This window comes from Schistocerca cancellata, chromosome 4, assembly GCF_023864275.1.
Source record: "Schistocerca cancellata isolate TAMUIC-IGC-003103 chromosome 4, iqSchCanc2.1, whole genome shotgun sequence".
NCBI classification, from domain to species: Eukaryota; Metazoa; Arthropoda; class Insecta; order Orthoptera; family Acrididae; genus Schistocerca; species Schistocerca cancellata.
Window position 1 is genome coordinate 64,321,064 of NC_064629.1, and position 25,046 is coordinate 64,346,109.

The following is a 25,046-nucleotide window of genomic DNA, read 5'->3' on the forward strand; positions in this document are numbered from 1 at the left end:
GTGAAATGGTAATAAAAGAATGTAAGTGGAGCAGACACAGATGGGGGATAACCCTAGTAAAGATATGTGCTGCAAACGGGATAACCCATTGAGATAAGTGACTTTCTCAAAGAGTATAGCCTGTGGACCAGTATCTCTAAAACAGCAAAGCTGGTTGAATTTTCATTCCTACTCTTGTGAGCATCTACAGAGAGGTAGAAGGATTACTACCACTAAGCGCAAATGGATGTCCATGAGCCTTCACAAACCGTGTGGTTTGGAGGCTTGTCTGCTCTTAAAGTAGGATAGATGGTGATCTGGGGCATCTCTGCCAAAACAGCAAAACGCTAGTGCACAAAAAAGTGTTTCTGAGCACACTGTTAATTGTACATTTTTCAACATGGCGCTCTGCAGCAGATGACCCCAACATGTTCACATGTTGACCCAAAGATTGCAGTGGGCACAGGACCATCGAGATTCGACTGTTGGTTGATGGAAATGTGTCGGCTCTTTGCATAAATCAAATTTTTGCTACACTAGGTTGCTGGTCGTTGCCACAAGTGCCGCCACTGAGGTGAAAGGTGGCTCGAAATATGCAGTGTGCCATGGATGTGGGCTGGTGGAAGCAGCATTATGCTATGGGAGACCTTCTCCTGTGCTTGCATGGGACCTATGGTAGTAACCGAAAACGTGCTGACAGCCGTGAACCATATTCATCCCTTCACATTTGATGTCTTCCCCGATAGTGATGTGCTCTTTCAGCAGTATAATTGTATGTGTCTCTGAGCCAGAACCATGCTACAGTGGTCTGAGAAGCACTATAGTGAACTCACGTTGATGTCTCTGTGACCAAATTCGCCTGATGTAAATCCTAGGGAACCCATATGGGTCACTATCAGGCACCATCACTACGTACACATATCAGCGGCTCATTATTTACGTGAACTGCATGACCTGTGCATAGACATCTAATGCCACATTCCTCCACAAACCTACCAACAATCTGTCAGATCCCTGATATGCAGAATCAGAGATGTATTTTATTCCAAAGATGGACAAACGTATTATTAAGCAAATGGTCATAATGTTTTGGCTCATCAGTGTACAATTTTCCATGTGTACACTGATATTCCACATTAATTTAACTATGCCAACACAATGTACACTATACTTTAGACCAGAATGAAACTAGCCCTTGAGCAGCATTACACAATAGAAAACACGCACTAATAATTCTCTACAACATGAATCCATTCCAAAAAGAAGTCGGGAAGACTGCTGTGAACTTCACTTGCAGTGTATTTACACACTGTGTACTGCAGTTGTTATGCAACACTTACTACCATAATCTCCACTACTTCCATAATACACAGTTAAATTGTGAAGTTTATAACCAGTTTGATTTTGTAGTTATAGAATAAAAACATACTGAAATATGTCATGACAAGCTGTGAAAAAAGAAAGCCCTCTTTTGAAATTGAGTTATTTGGACTTTATCTCACTTCCTCCTCACTCCTCTAATATTGCCTGTCCCAGAAAGCACTAAATAACTGTAGAACATAATAAAAGATATCAGATTTGAGTACTAGCAGAATATGGGCCCATTTTCAGTGCAGTTCCACTCTGCCCTGCCCCCTTTTTTTTTAAAGAAAAAATTGCCAGAGGTATTATGTCTCAAATTGCTGAAAACTCATGTGCACTGTTGACAGCAGCACTATGGGGTCAAACAAATGACTACATCTCTGGAAGTATTGAATTAATGATCATGAAACTTTACCAATGTTCAATGGGAACATGTGTGATTGTTCATTAAAATTTAATCAAAACTCATGAGGGTCATGTGTGAACCTCTGAACCACTTAGCATGAAATGACCCAGTACCCAATCAGAATGCTTGTTCATAAATAAAGGTAGCTTGTATTCTGTTCTATAAGATTAGAATTTACCAACACTAACAACATTTTTGGTGGAATAAGATATACAAGTAGCTTATTGCAATGACGAACGTGTATCTGGGGCTATGCTACATGTCAATTTATGGTGGCAATAATATTTTTCCACTGAGATTCATTCTCTTCAGCAACACACAACCAAATTGTAATATTGCAACTTAACCTATGACAGACTACATTATAGATCAGTTTGTCAGCACATTTGGTCTTTTTCCAGATCTCCATATTAAAAGGAAAATTAATCAATTGGTATCTTCTGCCAAAAGTAATCATCAGATTCAGTGATTCTGACTAGCTACTGTATACTATCACCTGATTGACCACGATCAACAGCAGCACGCAACTCAATGAGTGCACTTCAGTCCCCATCACCCTACCATTTCAGATAGTAATCAACAGCTGCATATAGTATCTGTCTTAAACTTCAACATAATTATTACTAAAATCATGCTAAAAATATTGGCACAGATCAACTAAATGTTCCTTCTTTCATAGAAATTTATCAGACTTGCCAATATACCCACGTATATCTCATTAAAAAGAAAAAAAAAATGTTTAATGCATCAAAATCATGTTAATGGAGCAAATGAAGCAACAAATTCAAATACTTGAAAGTAATGTTAGCAGTCAACTAAGTTTATTTTCTTCAGGTAATTGATTTAATAACACACATCCACATCTGGTTTGAGGTACAAGCAGCACAAGCAGCCGCATGAGACACCAAGCTGAGAGGGGTGCCTAGCACATCATTTGTACATGGGGCATTCCATAATTAGCAGCAAAAACCACCCACTTTAACACTTGATGGATTTAGATTTATTTTTAAAGATATTACCAAAATCCCAAGTAACAGCAAGTAATGTTTAAGGAAGAGAGGGAAGGGTGTCAAGGGCAAATAATATATCATTCATATGGAAAAATAGAGGCAGCAGGATGCAGAACTGTATGTTGCTTGTGTGAAAAAACACATACTACTGTATAGTACCTTTGCTGCATTGAATGTAACTGTACATCTTCATATAAAATGACAATATCACTTATCAAAATATACATAAAAGCTTATAAAGCTACTCAAATTAAATACTACCTCTTGGTTTCATGCACACGAGATGAGTCTGGTGTATATAAATTTCTTAATTAGGCCTATGTCATTATGTGGGTGGAAAAGCAGGGGAAAAACTTAGCAGACTCCAAAGTAGCACACCAACCAACAAATTACTTAAACTGTGAAAACCTTTTCACATACTTTCTGGAAGAAACATCTAAATTTCATACTTATAGATTGTCTGGTTAAACAGTTCACTTACCAGCCTTCGCGTATGATACTGCAACTTCTGCAATTCTCACAATACTTGCTTCATTATCAAGGACACCATCCTTCATGAGCCCACAATGTCCATGACTAGTATAGGAACAAAGACAGACCTATTAAAAGAGAACACCACTGAAACATAGAAGTTGTTGTATTTCAACTGTTGCATCACACACAACTGCTGCGTGATGCATTGCACTTTCAATGATGAACTCAACAAATAACTTCAAGGTACTTACATCACAAGCTATGACCAAGTTTGGAAACCAGTTCCTCAGTCTTGGTAAAGCCATCATCACTGGATTCTTTGCCGAGTCTGCATGACTTGCTTTTTCATCCTGAAAATGTAAAGTGCTTATATATGAACTGTGCCTGGGTGAGCATGACAGATCTAATTACATTACAAAGGCCACACAAAACTAATAAGGAATATTCAGTACAAAAATCCACAATAAGTTACCAAATAAATGAAGCCACTGGATAAAACACATCAAGCAAGATGACACCGGGATTAAGGCACTTTACTCATTTTGGAGGACCCAGGCTCTAATTCCTATTTTGTTATCCAGGCTTATATTTTCCACAGTTTCCTAAAATCAGTTAAGGTGTATTCCAGAACAGCTCCTTTCAAAACGTCATATACAGTTTCTTTCCCTGTCCAAGTAGGTTGGGGGAGATGGAGAGGAGGTGGTAATAATGTTTGATTCAGGACACTCAACAGCATTGTTATCAATGCCCTGATGAATATAAATACATGGATTTTTTGTGAACTGAGCAAAGAAGTCTCTTCTTACAAATAACATTGCTGTAATGGTATACCATGGAAATATAGGAGCAATTTTTTTTTTCATAATGTGTGACAATGTTAACATTTGGGAGAGAATGAGTAGAAGCCCCTTTGGGTCGACCTATGGAGTAACGATGCACCACACCACACACTTATGTCCATGCTGCCAAACTCTATACAGTATCAACTTGGGCGCATTTCACAGCATTCCCTCCACCATTCTGAATCTAATATTAAGAGTGGAGTAATATTATAAAAAAAAAAGAAAATTTACACATATTTTGTTGTTATAAAAACTGACAATCATGATACTCTGCGAACTATGGATGAAGAGTAACAGGCAGGTTCCATTTTCCGAGATTCCAAAAAGCTTTCGACATGATATCCCACTTCAGACTTAATGAAGGTAACAGCATATGGAATAGGTTCCCAGATAACTGAGTGGCTCGAGGATGTCTTAAGTAACAGAAGCCAGTGTGTTCTCATCAGCATATGCTCATCAGAGACAAGGGAGTGCCTCAGGTATTGTGACTCGCTGATCTTTCAAAGTGCTGCCATGCAGTTACACACGTCCTTTACATGCAGTGCTGTCTGCCAGCCATGCAGCAGCAGCGCCACTTAAGCGGGCGGGCGGCCAGCCAGCCAGCAGCCGCTAGCCTCGGACTCAGTTATGATTTGACTGTTAAAGTGTACACACATATTACTCTGTTTACTTGATCTGTGACTCATGTATTGCGTCTTCCTTGAAATATATTTGTTCAACTTGAAGTTATAACAATTGGCGACGAGGATGGGATTTTTCTTTTCAATCGTTGACCCACATGTTTCCATGGCTACTTTAGAGGAACTATTGCAAGGTCTCTTAGAACAGCAAACACTTCTCACAAATGCGATTCGCGATTTCATCGTGGCATCAAATGTGGGGCATCTCTCGTCGTTGTCTCTACCTACTTTTCCTCCTTACGACGAGATGGCAGAAGACTGGTCTGATTACGAAAAACGTCTTCAACAGCACTTCTTGGCATTTCATGTCACGGATGAACAAACATCTAAGACTTCGTTCCTTTTGTGGATTTCACCTCAAATGAATCGGTTGTTGTCGCAATTGGCTCCTTTGAAAGATCCTGTGTCTTTGTCCTTTGCTGAAATGTGCTCACTTCTGTCCATCTATTTTCAAAAGCAAACGCATGTGGTAGCCTCTCGTGTTGCCTTTTATCGTTGTCAAAAATGACCGAATCAATTCTATCGCGCTTGGGGTGCTGAACTTCACGGCCTCAGTAGAAAGTTTCAATTTGTTACTGAAGTTCACAAAGAATCCTACGCAGATTCCATGATATGGGATGCTATTATCCGATCGGCACCCAACAAAGAAGTTAGGCAACGTGCCCTTCAGTTGGCAAATCCGACTCTAGATGAAGTCCTATCCATCGCTCAGTCTTTTGAAATTTCTCGTGCTGCTGGAGTGCAAATAGAGGCATGGGGCGACGTCAGGGAAATACAACCTCTATGCGATGTTGACGAAGCATGTGGCGTGTCCCCACCGGCCGACATGGCCACAGTACACTCCCAAGCGCAGCCTTGGCCTAACTGTAAACAAACCTCTAAGAAACTGCAGCAAAACCCACGGCAACTTCCTTCATGTCCGTGGTGTTTTACGAAACATTTACGAGACAATTGTCCACAATGTTGGGCCGTGTGCCACAAATGGGGGAAAAAAAAGGTCATTTGTCATCCGTTTGCAAATCCGACCACATACATGATGTTCATGAACATGACGCTGATTCTGATTCTGTGTTGTCTGTCAATTGTACTTCTTCCCTTTCAGGGAAGTTATTCCTCACTGTCCAAATACTTGGTCGAAATGTTCGCATGCAGGTGGATACTGGTTCTGCTGCCCCTATCATCAATTCTCAGACGTATCATCAGTTGGGTTCTCCAATCCTGTCACCTGTCACTAGGCAATTACGGACTTACAATAAACATAAGATTTCTCTCTTGGGACAATTTGATGCTGAGGTATCTTACAAATCTGTCATTCGCACTGTTCCCATACTTGTGGTCGACCATAGTAATGCGGAGAATCTTTTTGGTTTCGACGCCTTTCGCGTTTTTGGGTTCTCCATAGATGACTCTGTCAATATTGTCTCTGATGCTATTCCTTATGCTCAACTGGATTCCTTGTTGACGACATTTTCGTCCCTTTTTTCTCCTGGGTTAGGCCGTGCAAACGACTTTGAAGCTCATATCACGCTCAAACCCACTGCTCGGCCTAAGTTTTTTCGGGCTCGGCCCATTCCTGGTGCCCTTCGTGATCAGGTCAAACGGGAGCTGGATCATCTCACTGCTTCAGGGGTCTTGCTTCCTGTCACTTCCAGTGAGTGGTCCTCTCCTGTCGTTGTCATTGCTAAGCCAAATAGTGATATTCGTCTCTGTGGCGATTTCAAAGCCACGGTAAATGCTCAATGCCTTATCGACACTTACCCTATGCCTCAACCTGAAGAATTGTTCACTAAACTTGCTGGAGGCCAGTATTTTTCTAAACTTGACCTGTCAGAAGCTTAACAACTTCCTCTCGACGCTGCTTCCCAGCAGTTTCTGGTCCTTAACACACCTTTCGGCCTCTATCAATACCAACGATTGCCATTCGGGGTTGCCAGCGCCCCTGCTCCCTTTCAGCGATTCTTGGAACAATTATTGCTCACTGTCCCTAGGTGTATAAATTACCAGGACGACATTGTTGTCACTGGCTCCACCACTGATGAACATCTTCAAAATCTCCACACACTTTTTCATGTCTTACAGACTGCTGGTCTTCAGTGTAATCTTCAGAAATCAAAATTTTTTGAGGCATCTATCACGTACTTTGGGTTTCAACTCTCTTGGGATGGTATTCGCCCGCTTCAGCAAACTGTCACTGCGATCGATGCAGACACCTTTGAGCCAAATACAGTTGAAGACCCTGAGTAGATGTAGCCTTTGAGTAACATTTAGATTTTTAGGTTTTGGAACATATGGTTATGAACTGAATCAGTGCCTGGAGCCATATCGTGAGATGGGGCAAGACCCTTAAGCAGTTCCTAGTCAGTGAAAGGTTCACTATATAATTTGGCTTTGTGTTGGGTGAAACACTGGGGGATGTCTTCAACATTATGTTCCTGCAAAAAAAAAAAGTTGTCACGTAAGAAGAGGATGCCAATGTTGTCACGAACTGTACTGCAAGGTGTACAGCAAGAACCGAAGCATCAGTACAATGACTGTCCTGAAGGATAAGACCTGGAACAATTGTCGATCTTAGGTTGGCGTGAAAAAATGTTTATCTAATTTTTAAAGACATGTATTTTGCACTTATTTTTGGTAGATTTGGATGTTACAATATTTAATCTTACTACAATAATCGTGTGGTCACTAATTCCTGTAATCATCATGAAGTTTGGTATTTGATCAGGAGTGAGTGTCGGTGAGAGGTCTAATACGTTCTTATGACCATTTACATTTTATGCAAGTTCCTGAAGTGACCACTCAAAATAAACTAGCAGCAGGAATGGCTAAAATCTTCCATGCCAGCGTAAAAAGATTTGGAAAGCCACTGTACGATTTGCCTGTCATGTACAAGCTCATGTCTTCAAAATACATTCCAACATTATAAGGTGTGTAAGCCTCAGGAGACCTGTCTTCAAATCGCTTTTCTTGGACCATGGACTTTTTTTTATTCATTTACAGACATTGTTTCACTTTGTGCAACTAAAAACAGAATCAGATAGGTATATTTAATAGAAATCACGGTCACATGACTTATAATAATTAAAATGTCAAAGCTGAGTACTTTTCCCCTTCTGCTATCTAAAAGTTCACTAGTTGGCACATTAACATAGACTTAGTACCTCCCATTTGCATTATTTGAGACAGAAGCATGTTCACAGTGTTCATACATTGGCAGATTACTTCTCAGAAATTACAGAAGCTTGTGCCAGATAACATCCACATCAAACCAAACCAAATTAAACAATATCAACAAAAACGCACCATGAATATTGTTTCCCTTCATTCAGTGGTACTACATACATAGCTGTATCAATGATATTCTTCACCCAAAACACAAAAACCTCTGTGGGCATACTGTCATCTCTGTGGCTTGTGCTCACCATGCACATATTCACAAAAGTGTCTTGATCCCCCTCAGGGGAAGTGGGTGAATTTTTTTTTTTCTCCCATTCATTATTTACAGTGCTTTTACCACCATGACTCTGGAAGCATCCACGATGTCTCCTGCAGTTTGCCAGGCTGTGATGGCAATGCGGTATTCATCATTTCACCCAAGATTGGTTGGTTGGTTTGATTTTTTAAAGGGACCAAACTGCATGGTCATCGGTCTCTTGTTACATTGAACCAAGTCCATGGGATAAAATGGAAAACCAACAGGACACACCACAGGAATTCAAGATGGACGAAAAAAATCACACGAAGCTGAACACACTGGGAGCAACAGAAAACAAGAAAAGCACAGACACACAAGAAACAGGCAGAAGAGCTTAAAACAGTAGAGCCGATGTCTTGGGCTGGCCAATCACGAGGATAAAAAAGGATGAGTCAGCCACTCTCCAACACATTAAAATCTCTAACCTAAAAGTACTAGGTTAGAAAGCACAGGGAGACAAAGGACAGGAACTAAAGCTTAAAGCGAAGAATAAAAACCAGCATCATGTAGAAAATGTAAAACCAAGTTAGCCGTGGAGGCATTGTCTCCTAAAATTGAAGGAAGTGTGTCAGAAAGATTAAAATTCCATCTCAGAACAGCTAGATGTGGACAGTCCAACAAAATATGGACTACTGTGAAAAGGGAACCGCAGTGACAACATGGTGGGGCCTCACGCCGGAGAAGATAGCCATGCGTCAGCCAAGTGTGACCAATGCGAAGGCGGCAGAGGACCACAGAGTCCCTGCGAGAAGCCCACAGAGAAGACTTCCACTCATGTGTGCTCTCCTTGATGGCGCAGAGTTTATTGGGTGTAACTACGTTGCGCCTGAAAACTTTGGGGCGTAATGCCAATCTGAGGTCAGGTTCGGGTATAGCGATCTCCAGAAGTGGCTTATGAGTGGCCTGTTTGGCCAGCCTGTCAAAGAGCTCATTTCCCAGAGTTCCAACATGCCCTGGGGTCCATACAAAGACCACTGAATGACCAGACCGTTCGAGGGCATAAACCAACTCCCGGATAGTTGCTACCAGAGGAAGGCATGGGTAGTACTGATCAATGTCCTGTAAACCACTCAACAAATCACTGCAGACCAGGTAGGACACACTGGGGCAGGAACGAATATCTTCAAGGGCACGAGAGATGGCCACCAGCTAGGCAGTGAAGACACTGCAGCCATCCGGCAAAGAGAGCTGTTTGATATGTGCCGAGTGTGCATAGGCAAAGCCTACACGACCATCAACCAGTGATGACTTCAGAACTCTTGGACGTGTCAAGAATCGATAGGAAGTGACTGCAGAATGCCTCAGGAGGAACGGAGTCCTTAAGGAAATACAATAGGTCCAGACGTATTTTCGGTCAAGGCATACACCACGGAGGCGAATGTTTATGGACCCACACAAGATGCTGTAAACAAATATGGACCCACACAAGATGCTGTAAACAAAAGGACTCGAGTTCAGACAACAGGGAATGGACACATACAGCGATCGTTATCCCTGACTGAGGTCGCCGTTCCAGGACATGAGCCACCGTGTTTGGGAATAAAAGGTGGTAATTCGGATGCTAAGGCAAACTATCGACGTGCGCTGCATAGTTGGCGAGCAGTTGGCAGCATCTGATGTGCAATGGAGGAACTCCAGCCTCCACTAGTAGACTGGCCACTGGACTCATTGGAAAGTGCCCGTCACTAGACTAACCCCACAGTGGTGAACAGGATCAAGCAACTTCAATGCTGCAGGTGCTGACGAACCATACGCTACACTCCCATAGTCAAGTCATGGCTGAACTAGGGCTTTGTAGAGCCGCAGCAGCATAGAGCGATTGGCCCCCCAAGTGGTGTTGCTCAGGCAGCGGAGGGCGTTAAGATGCCGCCAGCACTTTCGCTTAATCTGACGAATGTAACGGAGATGTTAGCCGGACATTGAAAACCAGTCCTAAAAAGCAATACGTTTCGACTACATCAAGAAAAAGTGCAGGATCAGGATGGACTGTCCGTCGCCGACGGAAGTGCAAAACGCAGGTCTTGTCGGCAGAGAAGTGAAACCCACGGGCAAGAGCCCATGGCTGCGCAGTCCGAATGGCTCCCTGTAGTTGGCGTTCAGTAACACCAATGGCTGAGGAACTGAAGTGAAGGCAGAAATCGTCAGCATATAAGGAGGGCAATACTGATGGAACTACAGCTACTGCTAGGCCATTTATAGCGACTAAAAATAGTGGAACGCTCTATACAGAGCCCTGCGAGACCCCATTCTCTTGGATATGGGAGGAGCTAAAAGAGCCTCCAACTTGAACACGGAGGGTGAGAAAGTTCCACAGAAAAATCAGGAGTGAGCTATGGAGGCCCCACTCGTGCAGCGCGGCAAGGATGTGGTGGTGCCAAGTCGTGTCATAGGCCCTCAATAAGTCAAAAAAGATGGCTATGAGATGTTGGCGCCTGGAAAAAGCTGTTCAGACGGTAGACTCCAGGCACTAGGAGGCTCGGTGCAAAACCATCCTGGGATGGAGCCAGAATGCCCTAAGACTCCAGGAGCCAACAGAACCTCTGGCTTGCCATCCATTTGAGTAATTTGCAGAGAATGTTAATGAGGCTAATGGGGCAGAAGCTGTCCAATGCAGCAGGGTTCTTTCCAGGTTTCAACACTGGGACGATGAGAGAGAGAGAGAGAGAGAGAGACTCTGAGGCCACAGACAGATGTTTGATAAATTGATAAATTGGGAGTGAATTTGGTCAGGGCCTGGAGCTGTGTCAGGGCAATGGGCAAGGACACTGAGGAATTCCCACTCAGTAACAGGAGCATTGTATGGCTCAAGGCGGCGTGAAGCAAAAGACAAATGCTGCTGTTCTGCCCACTCTTTCAAGGAATGAAAACCCTGTTGATAGTTTTCAGATGCAGGAGGGGGGAAAAAAAAACTCTTGAACAGGCCACGAAGGCCCAACAGTACCCCTGACTGGCCTGTGTGTCATCCTCAGCTCATAGGCATCATCACTGGATACGGAGGAGCACATGGTCAGTACACTGCTCTCCCGGCCGTACGTCAGTTTCCGAGGCCACAGCCACTACTTCTCAATCGAGTAGCTCCTCAGTTTGCCTCACAAGGGCCGAGTGCATCCCGCTTGGCAACAGCGCTTGGCAGACTGGATGGTCACCCATCCAGTGCTAGCCCAGCCCGAGAACCAGTGTTACCACTGCGACAAGGCCGTTGGCCTTGCAGATGCAGAACTCTTAGCAAAATGCTCAGTGATTTCATCGGAGTTGGTGCACACTGCCCCGTTTACTGAAACCCCAGGTACCCTGAGCAGGGTCGGGTAACCATAAAGGCGGTGAATCCGAGTCCACACCTGGGAGGCAGGGGTACGAGAACCAATGGAGGAAACTTATCTTTCCCAACACTCTTGCTTCTGTCTTTGTATCAGGTGGCAGGCACGGGCTCAGAGCTGTTTAAAAAGAATGAGAGTCTCCAATGACGGATGCCACTTGTGTCGTTTGAGAGCCCACCTACGCCTTTTTGATGGCCTCGGCAATTTCCGGCAATGACCAACACACAGTTTTACGCCGAGGGCACCCAGAAGAAAGAGGAACCGCGTGTTCTGCAGCCGATACGATCGCCGCAGTGACTCGCTCGACCGTCACATTAATAGTGCCGTATGCGGGAGTGTCGACAGTGACAGCAGATGTGAAAGCCAGCCGATCGGCCCTGTTAAGAGCCCATCGTGGCAGACGTCCAGAAGTGTGATACTGGGATAGTGACAGGAAGATTGGAAAGTGGTCACTACCACACAAGTTGTGAACCCTCCAGCAGACAGATGGTGAAAGTCCTGGGCTGCAAAGCAATAGTTCAATGGCCGAATAAGTGCCACGAACCACAATGAAGTGTGTGGGGTCTCCTGTATTTAAGAGGCAGAGGTCGAGCCGAGAGAGAAGGTTCTCGACATCTCTACCCCGACCAGTAATCACGGAGCCACCCCACAAGAGCTTATGGACGTTGAAGTCCCCCAAAAGTGGGAATGGTGGGGGAGTTGGGAGATCAGATCAGCCAATCTGTTAAGAGGTACTTCACCATCCGGAGGAAGGTAGACATTGCAGACTGTAATATCCGAGGTCATCCTTATCCTCACAGCAACATCCTCTAAAGCTGTACGAAGAGGCACTGATTCAGAATATACAGGGTCAGCTGCTGCCACCGGCAGAGGGCTAATGGCTAGGAGCATTGCTTTGGAGGCATCGGCAAGAGCTAGGTCCTCAGGGGACACTAGAAGCTCCACCTAGTCATCAGACGCAGAGCTTGTAGGTAGAGGTGGTGCGGTTGCCACCACAATTTCCTCGGTCTTAGAGGTTGTCAGTTTCGATTCCTCTCGCTGTTCCTTGGGTTGCCCTAGCTGGGAGGGCTTCTTTGATTTAGTCTCTGGGACTGAAGAGGACCAATAAGCCCTATGACCAGCGACCTGTGGTTTCTTCAGCCACTGGTGGCTATCTGCTTAGCCACTGGTGGCTATCTGCTTTGCCACTGGTAGGAACCTGGGAAGGGAGTGACTCAAGGGACCCTTTTTCTAGCAAGAGAAGCTGAAGAAGACTTACGGTTCTCTGGCTTAGAAGTGGGGACTGATGTCCCTGATGGTTGGGGGGGGGGGGGGGGGGAGGCGGTGCTGCTCCCAGAGAGGGAAGTGCCCTCCCACCACCAAGGGGGAGGATGATGATGTTTGGTTTGTGGGGCGCTCAACTGTGTGGTTATCAGCGCCCGTACAATTTCCCAACCTTTGCTCAGTCCAATTTCGCCACTTTCCTGGATGATGATGAAATGATGAGGACAACACAAACACCCAGTCATCTCGAGGCAGGTGAAAATCCCTGACCCCGCCGGGAATCGAACCCGGGACCCCGTGCTCAGGAAGCGAGAACGCTACCGCGAGCGGCGGACACCACCAAGGGGGCAGGAGTGGTTTTATGGCTCCGAGAGCTGACTGCAATTGGTTCAACAGATGGGGCTGTAACAGTAGTGACAGTGGTGGCATAAGATGTTGTCATGCACATGGGATGGAGCCTTTCAAATTTTCTTTTAGCCTCAGTATAGGTCAGTCGGTCCAGGGACTTTTATTCCATTACTTTCCTTTCCTTCTGTAGAATCCTACAGTCAGGTGAGCAAGGGGGATGGTGCTCTCCGCAGTTAACACAGATATGAGGTGGGGCACATGGATTGATTGGTTGGTTGGTTGGTTGGTTGGTTGGTTGAGGTTGAAGGGACCAAACAGCAAGGTCATCAGTCCTTTGTTTCAAATAGGCTCCATTCCGCTAATGGGACAGCTCAGTAAAGTCAGAAAAATAAAACGGAAAAAGGTAAAAACGTAAAAGGGCAGTCATGTTGTCATCGGTAAAAAACAAAATGAGGGAAGTCGGCAAGAGAACGAACCCAACAATATGCTGAAGCAGTATAGGCAAGACCACCTGTGACGTAAAAGGTACAACTGCTAGAATGTAGAAAGTACATATGGGAATAGAAAGACTAACCAAGCCTTAAAAATAAGGGTAAAAACAGAGTAAAAGGGGGAAGAAAAGAGGATGTCGGTCAGGGAGGGGAATCGGGAATCTCTGAACACTGCTTACAGTGGGAGACACCCAAACACTCACCGCCCTGCCCCAACACCAGAGAGAGATTAAAAACCTTAAAACTGAGAATAAAAACCACTTTCCCAGAGGAAACCGAGAACCAGAGAGACCATCCAGGAATCGTTAGCCAACATCAAAGGTAAAGTGCGGGGGAGTCTGTACTTAGCACGCAGAGCCAAAAGAAGGGGGCATTCAACCAAAAGGGGCACATGGAGTATTGGGATGGGATGGACACCCACAATCTCAACATATGAGGCTGGAAGCACAGCAGGAAAACATATGGCCGAACTTCCAACAGTTAAAGCACCGCATCGGGGGAGGGATGTATGGCTTGACATCACATCTTTCATTACAAGGCAGATGTTTGAAATTTGCTCAAGGGCCTGCAACCTTCCTCTGTAATTGTGCTAAGGCTTGGTGCCTTTGATGTTGCCCTTGGGCTTGGCAATGCTTTAAACAGCAAGGACTCGCTGAGGAGGAGGAGGAGGAAGAGGAGGAGGAGAAGAAGAAGAAGAAGAAGAGAGCTCAGAAGAAGTTGGTGTGAGGTGTAAGATACGTTAATGACGTCACATTGGCACCAAATTTCACCACAATTCTACCCAATGACACTGTGGACATGTCACGTGATGGGAAGGTTGTCACACTCCTCCTTACCCATATTTCAGCCCTTCCTTTCATGCCTCTGTGACAGAAGTCAGAACCACCATGGCTAGTGTTTAAATACATAGTTTCATTATGGGTGGCCACAGAAAACATTTCAGACACACCACTGCTCAGAAGTCATGGAAAAGGTCTCAGTGGGTGGCATAAAGCGCATCAATGAAACCACCCCTGCCCTTGGGGTGCTGATTCCTTCACATTTTGTAGTTCAAAATAACAGATCATAGTGAATGAGCAACAGGACTATGTTCTTGACAACCTTTAACACTGCTGACTATCCTTGGCAATTCCACCTTCTCTAAGGACAGTGTGAGGCTGCAAACCCATTGGACATAATCTGACCCCTTTGGAATGTGCCATGACGTGACTGTAATGCCACAGCATACAGGGTGGAACCACTAGGGACCTTTCAGAACCTTTTTCTGATAGCTGAATGTAATCTGAAGCAGCAAAAAGTGCTTTTTCAGCACTAATGTTTTGCGACCTCTTGTGATGTGATCACTGGGAGCAGGGGAGAGATCTGGCATTGATGTGTGAATAAAAGGGGATAGGGTCCCTCTAAGACCTCCAGTTCAGCAACACCTCTGTGCCGTCTGTGCACTTTTGTTGGCACTTTAAAAATGAGCGTGTCCAGAGGCAGTCATTCACTGTTTCCTTGGCAGTGGTGTGACAGGAGGGCTGAAAAGCATAAACACTCTTTGCTGCTTCAGATCACATTCACATTTCATCAAATGGTTTTGAAAGGTCTCTTGTGGTTCAACCCCGCACGCCACAATTGTGTCCAGTAACACTGTGGACTAAAAATGATTATCGGGCTACACTCCAAAGGGGTAAATTACATCCAATAGGGTTGCAGGACCACAATGTCCTTTGAGATGGGTTGAACTGTCCAGGGGTTCCCAGCAGTGTCAAAGGTTGTCAAGAACACCATCCTATTGTTCGCCATACTGTGAACTGTTGTTTCCTGCTGCGAAATGTGTGGGTCACTGTCCCAAGGGAAGTGTGGTTTCCTCGATACCATTTATTCCATCCCAAGGCCTTATTATGTAGATTCTGAGTGGTGGTGTGTGTGAAATGTTTTCCTAGGCCACCCTTATGGAAACCACGTGATTTTGATCTCCATCATAGGGGCATCAAGAGGAAGAGTGAAATGCAGGTAAGAGGGGGTGTGACCACCTTTCCATTGTCTGATATGTCTACAATGGTGTTGGGCAGAATTGTGGTGAAATTTGGTGCAAATGTGATATTAACTCGCCTTACAACCCACATGAACTTCTGAGCTCTGGCCTTTTTTGCACACGTCGACACCTTGCTGAGGAGCATCGTCAAGTCTGAGGCTGATGTCACAGGGTGACATGTTTTTGCACCTTTATGGAGGAAAGTTGTATACACCTTTGAGCCAAATTTCAAATTTGTGCTTTGCAATGGGAAACAATTATGGGGTTTTGAAAAAGTGACCCTTTAATTGTGTTGGGCAGTGGATATGTGGGTGACATGCTTTCTTTTCTACAAATTCTGCAGCACTGTCAAATGATCCATGGATGAACAACTTTTTAAACTATGCACTTTCCAGTGAATTATGGGGGAGATATCAATCAGGGAGGGCTTTGGTTCCCCTTTCGTGTATATCCTTGTAATATGCAACAGACAGAAGAGGGGTGGGATGGGATGGTGGAGAAGGTGACAAGAGGGGTGTGCAGGGGGGGGGGGGAGGGGGAGGAGGAGGAGGAGGCGGCGGCGATGGTGAGAGGGGTAGGGGTGCGGGGGGGGGGGGGAGTAGGAGGGTGGCAAGAGGGGTGGGGCAGAGGAAGAGACGGATAGCGAGTGCGAGAGGAGAAGATTAGGACATATATCAAATTCCTATACATATTTAGCAATTGCGTGAAGCATTGTCAGGTTCACTAGTTACAGCATAAAATTATAACAATGCTGGATACTGTGACGTCAGAGAAGAGAGACAAAAAATCAGTTATCAGTTCGTTGGAATGGGAAATTTCAGATTACTGAGATATACTGTAACTCCTATGATCTTTTCTTGCTTTTTGTTAATTGAATTATACCACTGAGTCTTTTGTAGTATATCTTTCTCCTGTTTTTTTTCCCAAGACAGTATTTAATATTGAATTGTGAAGCCTCTATGCAAGAAGGGCTGACAAAATGGTATTAATAAACACAGATCAAAATTAACATTTATATTAAATAGAGAATGAAGATAGAAAGTGAAAGGATGGGTGGGAATTTGTGGTTGGTTGGTTTGTTTAAAAAGAGTGGGGGGGGGGGGGGGGGGGGGGCAGAAGGGACCAAACTGCTAGGTCATCGGCCCTTGGGAATTTGTGACTTCCAGGTGTGCAGGGCATTGTGGTAATGCAATTGTGAAAGTTAAAAATTTGTGCTGGACCAGGACTCTAACCCGGATTTACCACTTCTCATGAAGATTTGCCTTAACCTCTTTGGTCATTTGAACATGGTTCCTGACCGACTCAAATTTCCAACTTATCACATGCTTTAAGGCAGTGTCTCTCAACCATCAACTTCCTACTCGTAAATTACTGTGTGTTTAGAGCTTATGGACACAACGGCAAGTTACCAGTGCACAAATTACCGATTCCCATAGGAGTTCAGATGATGATAGTGTATAGATCAATACCATTGTTACATGTGTTTTCAAATTGTTGCAAAAAGGCAATGGTCAGTACAATAGCTACCCCTTTCTTAGAGCACAAATTATAATTTCATGAATGGCTTTTCATTTGACTGGGCAATACATTATTTGTTGCAAGAGATTGTGGAAGGTATTCATAAAAACTATTTGTGATGAGAAGACTCTGTGAAAAAGGCTTTTCACTGAGGAGACAATGGTATATTGCTAATTAAATTAGAGCAGCGTGGAATTTATATGAAGTTATGCCAAAGCTCTCCCTCCTATTTGAGGTTTTTAGGGTCAAAGTGACACCACCTGCCAACAGACGGCAAAAAGAGGATCATACGAAGGAATGGAAGAGCTAGCAGGCTGAGGCAGGAGGATGGCAGCCTTGGCAGCAGTGTCAGCAGCCTCATTCCCCCTTCAGACCGACATGACCAAGAACCCACATGAACATCACAATGGCTCCCTCAACAGTGAGCAAGTGGAAGCTTTCTTGGAGCTATTGCACTAAGGGATGAACTGTTTACGGGGTTCTGAAGGGCACTGTGAGAATCTGGGCATATGACAATCAAAAAGCCTGTGTCACTGGATGTATTAGGTGGCCTGAAAGAGGATGAAGAGCTCTGCTTTAAATATTAAGCAGTGTTCTGAAAGCAGACACCAATTACAAAGGCAAACCTGACACAATGGTCCGCTGGTTGTTTTGGGGTATAAAGGGACCAAACTAGAGTGTCATCAGTCCCTTTTTCCTGACGCAAGCAAGGCTCAAGGCACAAAAACACCAAAGTACGTTTGAGAAAGGGGGAAAAGGAATGGGGAACCACACCTAAAATGAAAACGAATGGAATGAACAAAAAACGGACAAAACACACATCGCAAGGAAAAGTAGAAGAGGGTATTAAAACCATAGAGCAGATGGTCGGGGCTGGCTGATCACAATAATAAAAGAGGATGAGCCAGCTACTCTACAACACATTAAAACGTCCACCCCAAAAAGACAAGACGAGATGAGCACATGTAGGGAAAAGACGAGCACCAATGCAAACAAATGCAAAGAAAGTGCGACAGGGTTAAAATGGAGGGAGGGTAGTGGCCTCGGAGAGAAAGCTAAATGCCAACCCTTAGATGGTACAACAACACCCCCCCCCCACAAATAAAACTTAAAACTAAATCTGATGTTGAGGCATTTGCACCCAACACTGAAGGCAGGGTGCTGGGAAGGTTAAAAATACACCGCAGAGGGGCTACAAGTGGGCAGCCCAACAAGATATGGACGACAGTCATATGTGAGGCACAGTGACACTGAGGTTGGTCCACACAATGGGGGAGGTAGCCATTTGTTAGCCACGTATGGCCAATGCGGAGCCGACAGAGAACCACAGAGTCCCTGTAGTCTCATTAATGGCACGTAGTTTGCTGTACATACCGAGATTATGCCATTCCGTCTCCCAAAACTGAAAAACCTGGTGGTGTAACAATGATCGCAGGTCAGTTATGGGAATGCCAATCTCCAGAAATGGTTTCCGTGTAGCCTGTCGGCAAGTTCATTTCCTCTGACGTGGCCTGGGGTCCACACAAACATCAGAGAACGACTGGACTGTTCCAGGGCATAGATGGACTCCTTGATGGTTGCTACCAAAGGATGGTGGGGGTGGCACTGGTTGATAGCTTGTAGGATGCTGAAGGAGTCAGTACAGAGTCCCGGTCCCAGTCCCGGTACATGTCAAGAATCGAGAGGAAGTGGTGGCGGTGAGCTGCAGGGTTAACTGAGTCCTTAGAATCATGTGAAAGGTTCAGGCGAAGCTTCGGCCTAGGTGTAACACCATGGAGGTGTACATGAATGGGCCTTGCGTATAAGTGGTAAAGGCAAGAACTCCACTTCATACAGAAGAGATCGGGGAGATGAACCGCCGTGGGTGGGAAAAGGAGACAGTAATTCAGATGCTCAGGAGAACTACGAATGTGTGCAACGTAACTGGCAAGCATTTGTGCATGCCTAACCTTCAACAGAGATACTCTGGCCTCCACCAGAACACTGGTCACCGGACTCATCCTGAAAGCTCCCGTTGCCAGTCGAATGCCACAGTGGTGCACTGGGTCAACTAATGCAATGCCGAGGGTGCCGCCGAACTATATACCAGACTCTCATAGTCAAGGTGGGATTGAACAAGGGTCTGTACAGCAGCAGCAGCGTAGAGCGATCTGCACCCCTGTTGGTGTTGCTCAGGCAGCGGAGGGCACTGAGGTGCTGCCAGCACTTCCACTTTAGCCGACGAAAATGAGAAAGCCACGTCAATTGGGCATTGAAAACTAGTCCTAAGAATCAGTATGTCTCCACTACAGTGAGTGGATTGTCATTAAGGTAAAGTTCTGGTTTCAGATTAATGGTACGACACCAACAGAAGTGCACGACATACTACTTCACGGCTGAAAACTGGAAGCTGGGGGCTAGATCCCATGGCAGTGCCTTGTGAATGGCTCCCTGTAGGCACCGCTCAGCAACACCAGTACTGGAGGAGCAGTACGAAATGCAGAAGTCGTCTGCATACAGAGAAGATGTGAGAGACGGCCCGACAGCTGCCGCTAGGCCAATAATGGCCACTAAAAATAGTGATACACACAATACAGAGTCCTTTGCGACCCCATTTTCCTGGATATGGGAGGAACTTTGGGAGGCACCAACTGGGACATGGAAAGTATGGAGTGATAGGAAATTTCAGATAAAGACCAGGAGCGGGCCCCAGAGACCACACTCATATAATGTGGCAAGGATATGATGTTTAAAGATCATGTCGTAAGCTTTTCGTAAATCAAAAAAGACGGCAACTAGGTGTTAGCATGTGGGAAAGGCTGTTGGGATGGCAGACTTGAGGGAAACTAGGTTATCAGTAGTAGAGTAACCCTGGCAGAAACTGCCCTGGCATGGAGCCAATAGGCCACGTGACTCCAGGACCCAACCCAACCGCCGACTTACCATACATTCTAACAGCTTACAAAGAACATTGGTGAGGCTGATCAGTCGATAGCTATCCACATCAAGCAGGTATTTGCTAGTTTGAGCACTGGAATGATGGTGCTCTCTCGCCATTGCAATGGAAAGACGCCATCTCACCAGATCCAGTTGAAGATGACGAGGAAATGTCGCATCTAGTTGGACGAGAGGTGTTTAATCATCTGACTGTGGATCCGATCTCGCCCAAGAGCTATGTTGGGGCAATGATGGTGAGGAGCTCCCACTCTGTAAATGGAGCATTATAGGGTTCACTGTGATGTTCAATGAGCAAGAGGGCTTTCCTTTCCATCGACCGTTCGAGGCTGCGAAATGCTGGGGGATAATTCTCCGACATGGAGGCTTGAGCATAGTGCTCAGCAAAGTGCTTGGCAAGTGTGTTTACATTGGTAGATAACACGCCATTGATGTTAGTGCCAGTGAAACTTGTCAGGGTCAGGTACCCACAAACATGTCTGATCTTCGTCCCGACTTTGGAAGGTGACGTATGGCACTCAATGGTGGAGATGTACATCTCCCAACATTCCTGTTTCTGTCTTTTTATACGTTGACAAATGCGGGTATGGAGCCGTTTAAAAGCTTTAGGTACTCTAGGGACACACTTTAATGGCCTCAGCGATTTCTAGCGACCACCAATGTACTGACTTTCGCCGGGGCACCCTAAAGAACAAGGGATCATGTTTCCCGCCACAGAAATGATCGTTCTAGTGACCTGCTCAACTACCACATCATCAATGGTACCATATGGGGGGATTCAACAGTGACAGCAGAGCCCATCTCCATATTGGTCGATGTCCAGGGAAATGGTGCTGGGGGAGTGACAGGAAGATGGGAAAGTGGTCACTACCACACAAGTCATCGTGGGCTCTCCAGTAGACAGATGGGAGAAGTCAGTGGCCGAGTAAATGTGTGGGGGCCCCAGTATTTAACAGGCAGAAGTCGAGTTGAGACAGGAAAGTTTCGACATCTCTACCTCAGCCAATAAGCATGGTGCCACCCCACAAGGCATTATGGGTGTTAAGTGGCATGTGGGAAAGGTTTAGAGAGTTCATGAATAAGTGGAGCCAATACGTTCAAGGGTACTACACAATCTCGAGGAAGATATGCATTGCAGACTGTTATTTCCTGTGTCGTCCTTATCCTGACAGCCACAGCTTCAAGACGGGTTTGAAGGAGGCAAAGGTTCACTGCATACTGAGTTCAGGACATAGACACAAACTCCACCTGACACTCTATTATAGTCGCTACGGTTCTTGTAATATCCCTTATAGCCGTGGAGGACAGGGGCCCGCATTGCCAGGAACCAGGTTTCCTGGAGGGCAATGCAGAAAGCAGGTGTAAAGCTTAACAGTTGCTGTAGCTCAGCCAGGTGGTGGAAAAAACCGCAGTAATTCCACTGGAGGATGATGTTATCGTGAGGCTGGCAAGGCATGAAGTATGCAAGGAGGTAGGTTACCCCCCAGGTTCACCTGCTGCCACCTACTGAGTATTTGTATCCATTCATATTGTGGATGAGGCATCAGAGAGATCCATGTCATCTGGGGACACTAAGATCTCCACCTCATCCGCAGGTGCAGAATTGGTAGGGAGTGTTAGTGTTGGGGCCACCAGAGGGTCCTTTTCCTTAGCAGACTTCTTTGTTTTCTTGAGCTCTCACTTCTCTTTAGGGGCTTGCTGGGAGGACTTCCCCGAAGTAGCTTCAGGCATGGAGGAAGACCGTGAAGCTCTTCCTCCAGCAGCTTTTGGCCCCTTTAGCCACTGGTGAGTGTCCGCTGTGGCATTAGTGGGGACCTTGGGCAAGAGGGTACCAAGGGACCCCTTCTGCACAAGAGGAGCCAAAGGAGGCTGTTGCTTCTCCAGCTGTTGGGGGGAGGGAACCAGTGCTCCTGCATTTGGAGGGGCCTTGCTCCCAAAGTAGGTAATTTGGGAGCAACGGAGGGGATTTTCCCCCTACCACCAAGGGGGCAGATGCATTCTGGAGACCCAGAGGGCTCACTGTTTGAGGCAAAGGGTGTGGTACAACTGGTACTTGTGACGGCGATGGTAATGTAGCTACAGCATATGTTGACGTCAACCGAACGGGGTGTAATCCTTCAAATTTACATTTAACCCCTTGGCAAGTCAACTGGTCCAGGGTCTTGTATTCCACGATTTTCTGCTTCTTTTGGAGTACTCTGCAGTCTGACGAGCTCTCCACAGTTGATACAAGTGGGAGGAGGTGCACATGGAGTATCTGGATGCAGTGGACGTTTGCAGTCTCGACATGTGGCATTGGAAGTGCAGTGGGAAGACATGTGCCTGAATTTCCAGCACTTAAAGCACCACATAGGGGGAGGGACATATGATTTAACACTACAGCGATAAACCACCACCTTGGCCTTTTCAGGCAATGAATCACCCTCAAAGGCCAAGACGGAAGGCACCGGTAGCAACCCTGTTGTCTTTGGGTTTCCTGTAAACGTACCGGATGACATGAACAGCCTGCAGTTCTAGATTGGCATGGAGCTTGTCGTCAGACTGCAAGAGGAGGTCGCGATGGAAAATAATCCCCTGACCATGTTGAGGCTTTTATGGGGAGTGACGGAAACAGGAATATCACCCAGCCAGTCACAAGTGAGTAACACCCAAGATTGGGCTGGGGATGTTGTCTGAATCAAGACTGCACCCTTTTCATCTTGGGCAGTGCTGTCACTTCCACATGATGTTCGACAAACAATTGAGGCTTTGTAGGTAGAAAGGAGTTCCTGTCCATTCCTCTACAGACTAAATATTGTGGCGAATATGGCTCTCTTCTTTCTGTAGCCCTACGTTCCTCCCATGGTGTAGTGAGGGAGATAAACAATTTAGGGTCATATCTGTTAGCATTGTACTCTATCTTGCCCTTTTTAGAGACTGCTGGCACCGTATGGTCACAGCAAGAGCTAACTTAGTCCGCTCCATTGTGGGTCATCCACCCTGATGCCACCCACTCCGATCAGGGGCTCTCCCCATGGGCGCCATCCAGCCACAGCAAAGGCCACCTGACATGATGGCCATTGCCGGGAGTCCTGATGCCCCAGGAAGACAGGCATGTACTCCTTGGAATATGTGGGGAGTTAACAGTTCAGGCATCAGCAGTGAGATCCCGTCAGGGGGCTACCACCAAAGGGCGCAGAGAAATCCAATCCTTTAGTCACCTCTTACGACAGGCAGGAATACCTCGGGCCTCTTATAACCCCATACCCGCAGTGGGGGTAACAGAGAACAAGGGCACGCCCCATACTGGCGGTCAAGGGAGTCATTGAAAAAGAGGGCAAAGGGTGGGTGACCAGGCACAGCAGACAAATGGCACACATATAAGCTGAGGATAACATCATGCTGGTATGACAATGGTCATTTGGCAGTTTATGCATAGAGACTCAACCGGGCTAGTGGCCAAATGTATTCCACGAAGGTAAGTTGTATTAAGAGGGACAGACATACAGATGAATAAATGAAACACCCATAGTCTAGTTTTGATCAGATAATGGACTGGTACAAACGGAAGAGGGCGGTCCGATCCACTCCCCAGGAAGCACCACTGAGGACACATCTGACACTAAGTGCCAGGTACAGTGTGCGACCAGGAAACACATTTGCGAAGACCAAGGAAGTTTTCTGTCAAGCATGAGTGCCAGGAATTTCATAGTTTCAGTGAATGGATGAGCAACAGGACAAGGGTGTAAAGACAGTGCAGGAAGCTCACTGTACCACCAGAAATTCGTACAAATGGTTTTGTCAGTGGAAAAGTGAAAGTCATCGTCGATGATACAGGAGTAAAGATGATAGAGATATCACTAAAGATGGTGCTCCAGGACCCAAGCCCATGGAGAACTGCAACAGATCGCAAACGAAAAGCGTGCTGGAGATGCCTGGTTGAAGACAGGCCATAATAGGGTTAATGGCTATAGCAAAGAGAACGACACTCAGGTTGGAGCCTTGAGGCACCCTGTTCTCCTTGATAAAGATGTCCGACAAGGCCGAAGCCACACCTACCTTGAAAACTAAGTCTTTTAAAAATTTCTGAAGGAAATGGGTCAGGCAGCCACAGAAGCACCACTTGTATAGAGTATAGAGGATACCAGACCTCCAACAGGTGCCACAGACTTTCTCCAAGTAAAAATACACGGACAGCCTAGTATTTCCACAAAAAACTGTTCATGACATGGGTTGTCAGAGTGATGAGACAGTCAACTGCAGAATGGCATGCTCTAAATCCACACTGTGCAGTGGTTACTAGATTGCGAGACTCGAGCCACCATACCGGCTCGTGATGAATTATACGTGCCATCACCTTGCACACACAGCTGGTGAGAGAAATGGATTAGTAGCTAGAAGGAAGGTTTTTTTTTTTTTTTTTTTTTTTTTTTTTTGACGCAAAACTTCTACGGTCATAAGCCCCCAGCCCGTGACTTAAGACAGTAAAAAACCGAAATTGAAAACCAGCAGCAATGGGAACAAAGTCATAAAATTGGAGAAACTAAAAATAGAAGGAATGCTTAAAAATCCACTACAGAAAGGGGGTGGTTGTTCCCAAAAAAGGCTTCAAATGACTGACGTCATTTCACTGTCACTAATAAACTGGAGAACGCGGTCGGCTGAGCGCGTGTCATCTGCTAAAATCGACGATAGATCAGGCGATAGCTGTAGACGGGAGCGTAACGGATTAAAATAGGGGCATTCAATTAAAAGGTGTCTGACCGTCCACGGCTGAGAGCAGTGGGGACAGAGTGGAGGAGGATCACCGCTTAAAAGATGTCTATGGCTAAAAAGACAGTGCCCTATCCGGAGTCTAGCTAAAATTACCTCCTCCCGACGACGCGTTCGGGAGGAAGAGGTCCAAGCGCAAGGAAGGGCTTTCACTTCCCGAAATTTATTACGGGGAAGT

The 25,046-nt window shown here is 45.7% G+C and overlaps 1 protein-coding gene across 2 annotated transcripts in view; it reads right to left on the reverse strand.

Moving 5' to 3' along the window:
- The window catches only part of LOC126183692 (delta-aminolevulinic acid dehydratase), a 50,164-nt gene that overhangs the window by 10,591 nt on the left and 14,527 nt on the right, over window positions 1-25,046 (reverse strand). For both annotated transcript variants that reach the window (XM_049925872.1, XM_049925873.1), the window contains exons 3-4: window positions 3,483-3,581; window positions 3,239-3,356 (exon numbers count right to left, since the gene is read on the reverse strand). In XM_049925872.1, coding sequence (XP_049781829.1) covers window positions 3,239-3,356; window positions 3,483-3,581 — 217 coding nt within the window. The remainder of the gene's footprint in view (window positions 1-3,238; window positions 3,357-3,482; window positions 3,582-25,046) is intronic.